Genomic DNA, 6277 nt, shown 5'->3' with positions numbered 1-6277 from the left:
CTGTTCAGACCTCCATTATTAGGGACACTCACTTCAACGAAGGTTGCAACTCTCTTTGACTTATTCTATATAACTATGTCAGGTTTCACAGCAGCATTTCCAAGGCTGTAGGGATAACATGGTCGTAATGCATGGTATATAAGTCATTTCCAACTGTTCTTTTAGGTTGATGTTCCCAAGATTTGCAACTCTCTCTGACTTATTCTATATCTATCTAGTTTTTATGGTCCCGTACTAGTTATAAATGATAATCAATATAATTTTCTGATGTTATTTTATTTGAGTCGAAAAGGTCGTTTTCGTATATTCATGCATATGTACAGACTTATATTTCAAAATAAATTATGAAAATTAATGCAATCGACTAGTAAACACAAGACATTTTTTTAATCAAACTTTTTCTAAAAACGCTTAGATCATTCGCGAATTTTAGGTATCACATATTTGTTAGTAAATTATCTCACCATGGAAAGTTTCGTTGTCTAATGTTTTGATGACAACTGGACTGGTAATCTAAAGGTGGTCCTTCCCGTAAGTATCTAAAAAAAATTAACTAGAATCGGAGAAACGAATGCTAACAATAGATTCATCTGATTCATACGAAATGAATGATGGTCATCACTTACTGACATTTTAAAACTTTACGATATTTAAAAACAAAAAATTAAAAATAGAAATGGAACCAGTTCATCATAACTTTCTTGATTTGAACAAGTTTGTTTCGTTTATTCTCCTTTTTTTTCTTTTTTTTTTGTATTGTCTTCTCTTAGTGACGATCAGTCACTGTTGAGCACAATATGATTAACCCTTTCTCTGGCTAAAACATCATACAGACAGAATCCATTTTGATCGCATTACTTTCACACTCCCTAATATCTTCTTCTAAAAAATAAAATAAAATAAATTTTCTTTCGCCCAATCAATTAGGTTTTTTTTTGTTTTGTTTTTAACAATCGAATTTTTTTTTTTTTAATATTTATTACAGTCTTCTAACCTAGTTTTGAACTTAACTGGCAGGCACTCGTCGAAAATGTTAATTGCCTTAAAACGTTGGAATTGTTCGGAAATGGGGGATCACTTTACGTAAAATTTATAAACAAGATTAATCCTCCATTCTTAATTAAAAAATATGATTTTGTTGTTTTATTACTTTCTTCTTCTTTTTGCCTAGTTGTTCAGGGTGTTCGTATGTAATCGCCTATAAAAGGTAGAATTTTTTATTTATGAGTGGAGGCTGATTGGCGGGAGTTAATCTACAAATGTGCCAAAATAAAACAGTTTCCTTGCTACATATTTTTTTTTACCTAAAAAAAAATAGCAGCTTTGTAACACGCAATACAAAAACCCAAATTAATCGAAACAAAATTGCTGTAATTAAGAAACTTCGAAAGAATCTAATCGAAAATGTGCTCTTTTTGTTTTGTTTTTTGTTTTGTTTTTTTTTGTTGTTTTTTTTTTCCAAAAGAGTTCTGTTGTAATACTTTGTCCAATTAAATATAAATAAAAGAAAAATGACTTTAACTTACCCGCATTCCAGCGTAGAAGGTGAACAATAGTTAACAGCAGGCTGATACGAGTTGATAAGAAACGGTAAAATCCCATAGTTATACATAAACAATACCCGCGTGAGAACGATGAACAAAAAAAGACTTTATACATACATATATATGTGTGTGTGTGTGTGTGTGTGTTTCTACTATGTGTGTATGTATGTGTGCGTATATGTACTTTACCTATGAGCGTGTGTGTGTAGGTATGTGTACTTTATCTATGTGGTAATGTATATATGTGTCTGTACTTTATCTATGTGATTATGTATGTATGCACATATATATATGTGTGCGTGTGTGTGTGTGTGTGTGTGTGTGTGTGTGTGTGTGTGATTTAGCTATGTGTGTATGTATTTATGTATGTATGTATTTATGTATGTATGTATGTATGTGTGTATGTATGTATGTATGTATGTATGTACTTTATCTATGTGTATATGTATGTATAGAAAATATAGATCTTCGCAAGGAAATTACACAAAAAATGAGAATCCTGGTGTTCAAAATTATATAAATCCAGAAGGAAAAAGTTTATTTTTATTTTTTGTAAAATGTTATTTTTTTTTTCTTCTTCTTTAAAGTCCCGTAGCGACTGTTAAGTAAACAAAAACAAAATGTTTCCGGTGATGAGTGGGGGGGGGTGAAGTGCACTGCGCTCGTGTTATACCTTTTCCTCACCGACAAGACGAGCGGCTACCGACGTTTCCAAGCAAAATGCATTGCACTAACTTTTTTTTTTCATTCTTTCTTCTGTTCTTATCTTTACTTTTTTTTTTTTCTTTCCTTTCTTTCTTATATCAACCTTCTCTTGTGTGATTGTCGTTAGTTTCGAAGTTGGTTTAGTTGTTATATCTGCGTTGGCAGTTGTTACATAGCTTCACTTTCTTCCCATTTATTAATACTCTTCTCACAAGTACTCATAGCAAGCCCACTTCAACCATAGGGTAAACTGGGCACTTACCACCAGGCCCACAAGACCCGAATAATATAATTATCTTTACTCTTATTCGTGTTTGCTACTTATGCAAAATACGTATCGTGCAATTTTTTTAGAAATTCAAGTTAAATTCAATTTTTATGGTATCTTTCGTTTCTTAAATTGTTAGATGAAAGTACAGAATAGATATAAAACGCCCTCCTCATCCTATGTTAAGAATAGGTTTCTAAATAATAACGTTATTATTTCAGTACCGTTCGTAAACTGCATGAGTAATGTAGTTTTGTTTAGTTTGTTTGTTTTGCTTTTTTAACTGTCGTGCTCAATACTTATCAAAACCAAGAGCCACTCGAGGATAACAGTAAATGAGAAGGAATGGATGCTAGCCGAACGGATGAGGTACATTATGAGAGTACCAACATCGATTAACTGAGTTCGATTATTTTTGTGATCGTTTATGACAAGAATTTCACAAAAACTGCTGATATCTATGACAAATAACACCATACCTAAATATTCTTCCTTCAAACTCCTCGGTTTGACATATGAACTGGAAGAAATACGTTGAGGACATTGCAAAGGCTGCTGCAAAGAAGGTGGGGTCCTTTTATCGTGCTAGAAGACTACTTATACCTGAGAATATCGTGTACCTCCACCATTCGCTCATGCATGGAGTATTGTTGCCACACCTAGGCTAGTGCATCTACCACTAGTCTCTCCCTCTTATATAGGGTCCAAAAAAGAGTCTTCAATTCAATAGGTCCCACTTTATCTACTAAGCTCCAACCCCTGTCCCATCGCCGAAATGTTGCATCTCTGTGCGTGTTTTACAAATATTTTAACGGAATGTGCTCTGATGAACTCGTTGCACTTGTGCTTCATCGACGTACATATCCCCGATTAACCCGCTTAGCAAGAAAATCGCCCCCTTCATTGTTGAGGTCCCTGAATGCCAAAAAGCTTTATACTCTAATACTTTCTTCCCTTGAACAGCTAGACTTTGGACTTCCCTTCCTGCTACCTGCTTCCCTGACTGTACTGATATACAGAAATTTAAATGTAACGTAAATCAATATCTTGTTAATCTTTCTCAGGCATGGTCCCAAATAGTGACCCCTTACGTTTAAATGGCGATATACTTTGTTAGGGGTGAACGTGAGTAAAAAAAAATGGGTACTTATCTGGAGTCCATTATAAGGATTTTTTTTTTTTTACTGGATCGTCATCACTTACCAAGGCCAAAAGGCACTCAAGGATGGGAATTAATGAGATGGAATTCTGACTAGATGAGTGGTGAAGAACCTTATTAAACGATTGGGGTGATTCGTGGAATGAGCTAAGCTCGATTAATTATAGTGATTATTATAATTAATTATAATAAATTATAATCGTCTCTATAATCAATTATAATTAATTATAGGGACGTTTAATGATAGGAATCTGTTTACATTGAAATTGAGGACAACTAAGTTGTAATCTGCAGCGACGCTGGTCCACGGTAATGTGTACCACATACACGAAACCCCTTGCGAAGAAATTCTGTTCGTGGAACTTTCGCCTGACGCTAGACAGTAGACGAAAGTAAAGTAATTTTTCGTTGTATTTTAATTTGTTATCACGTTTCTGAATTTTGGAGATGAGCATTAATTTTTGTTTGGATTCGTGAGACAACTGTTTGCATTTTGAGTGTGATTATCACAACATTTGGGTCGGTGTAACCGATCTTCTTTAGGTGTATCTAGTTGAATTCGAAAATCTACACGGTATTTCGAACGGAACCCTTTATTTAATCCACGAAATTAGCATGCTCTCGATCCGCGAGTCATAGGTCCTAAACAATTCGGAGGTTACATCGAGCGAAACGTTGTGAAAATAATCAAGTTGAGAACAATAGTCAGAAAAATACAAATAATACACATCATGCCATCTCACATTTTCAAAGTCGGCTTGAAAGTCAACACCAAAGTGCACCTGGATGTGCCGAAGAGTGAGGTGATCCCCTGGTGCAATAAGGTGTCTGCTGGCGAACCTTGGGTGTTGTAGCGGGACTCGACGCCGACCCACAAGTCCAAAGAGACCAAGGCTACGACTTTGTACGCTTCTGTCACTGCCCTCATTCCTCCTCCGACCTGAATCCACTAGACTAGTTCGTTCAGTCATACGTCGAGAACATCACCAACATGACCTCCCACAACACCAAAGGGAGTCTGATCGCTGTCATCCGCCGAATATTCGCCGAACTCCCGCCAGCGCTCGTGGAAAAGGCATGCTTCCAGTTCCGGACCCATATCGAGGCAATGATTGAGGCTAAAGGCGGCTACATTGAATAGATGTTAGATATTTTTTTCGTCATCTTTTATGCCTCCGTCAATGAAGGCTTAAATCCTAATAGACTAAGTCAGTTTTAATCTTTGTCCCTCATCCATAGTGCCCCTTTTTTTTCTGGAGTTGGTATCTCCCTAAATTAAAAAGCAATTTTAAGCATGACTTTGCCCTCGTGGGGGAGACAAGTAAGTTGCCCCTTCTTAACTTGCCCAATTTATGATTCCCTCTTGCCAAACTTTCAGAAAAAACACTCGCCTAGCTACAACCGCTATAAACGAGCCCCCCCCCCACTCTCTGTGTGCCTAAATCTAAACGCAGATTCCATGAACAAAGCTTCTTTCCCATAACTGTCTACCTATGGAACACTATTCCGCTGACCTGCTTCCCGGTTGAATACAATACAGTATCGTTCAAATCTGATGTAAACAAATTCTTGTTGAGCCGTCACCATAAATAATCAAATTCTACCCAATTTACACCGTTAACGATTACTATATTACCATCTTACATTCATTAACCCTTTTCCTCGAGTGGCCCTCGGGCCTTGATAAGTGATGACTCCCAAGTAAAAAACAAAATTAGTGCGATTGAATTATCATTTCTTTTTAGGGGGATGGAGCAGTTGTTTTATTTTTGTTTTTACTAATACGTCAGGACTTATCAAGGTTAACAACCACTCGAGGATAAAGCTTAATGAGATGAATGGATTCTCACTTGAACGGAATGAATAAAAATTCATCCAATAAGAATCGAAAATCGAAAAACTCCGATCTTAAAAATAGTCTTTCTCTTATAGATAAAAAAAAAAAGAATAACGTTAAATAATCTCCTGTAAAAATTATTCTTTTTTATCTAGAACAGAAGAAAGACTATGTTTAAGATCGTCAAGCCCAAACATCAGCTGACGTGATTTTGTAAACAAACACAAACGGAATTTGATAAATGACATTATCATTATTAGTTTTTAGCTTTTAGGTTTGTTTGTTTTTTACACAGGAATCACCACTTATCAAGGCTCGGAGGCCACTCGAGGATAAGGGTTAATGGGTATACATTAGTCAATGTGATTATAGCGTAGTAAACATAAGTAGTTTGCGAATTAGTCCGCCGAGCAAATTATTTCCTGTAATATATAAAAACAACCCTTATCCCCGAGTGGCTTCCGGGCCTTGATAAGTGGTGATCACTGTGTAAAAAAAAAAATAGAGGATTGATTCTATACATACGCAATCTGCATAAATTAAAGTATTATGTGTAAGCGTATTGTACGATCTCAGGCAACGCCGGGCGACCAGCTTGTATATAAATATATATAATGCGTTTCCTCTATATATATATATGCGAGAAAGAGAGGGCGGGGGAAAGAGGGCGGAAAAGAAATCTATACAAACGGTAAGCTATCTGACATATGATGCAAGTAATTTCGATAAAACATCTACTTTTTTATGAAAAAAAAACTAAAAAC

General features: G+C 35.7%; 1 protein-coding gene across 1 annotated transcript in view; it reads right to left on the bottom strand.

Moving 5' to 3' along the window:
* The window catches only part of LOC145246568 (uncharacterized), an 896698-nt gene extending 894530 nt beyond the window's left edge, over positions 1–2168 (bottom strand). The window contains exon 1 of the mRNA XM_080108171.1: positions 1527–2168. Coding sequence (XP_079964297.1) covers positions 1527–1659 — 133 coding nt within the window. The 5' untranslated portion in view covers positions 1660–2168. The remainder of the gene's footprint in view (positions 1–1526) is intronic.
* Between the last annotated feature and the right edge of the window lie 4109 nt (positions 2169–6277).

This window comes from Euprymna scolopes, chromosome 24 (assembly GCF_053919585.1).
Source record: "Euprymna scolopes isolate OS-2025 chromosome 24, ASM5391958v1, whole genome shotgun sequence".
NCBI classification, from domain to species: domain Eukaryota; kingdom Metazoa; phylum Mollusca; class Cephalopoda; order Sepiida; family Sepiolidae; genus Euprymna; species Euprymna scolopes.
This window is presented reverse-complemented; position numbering and strand designations above follow the sequence as displayed.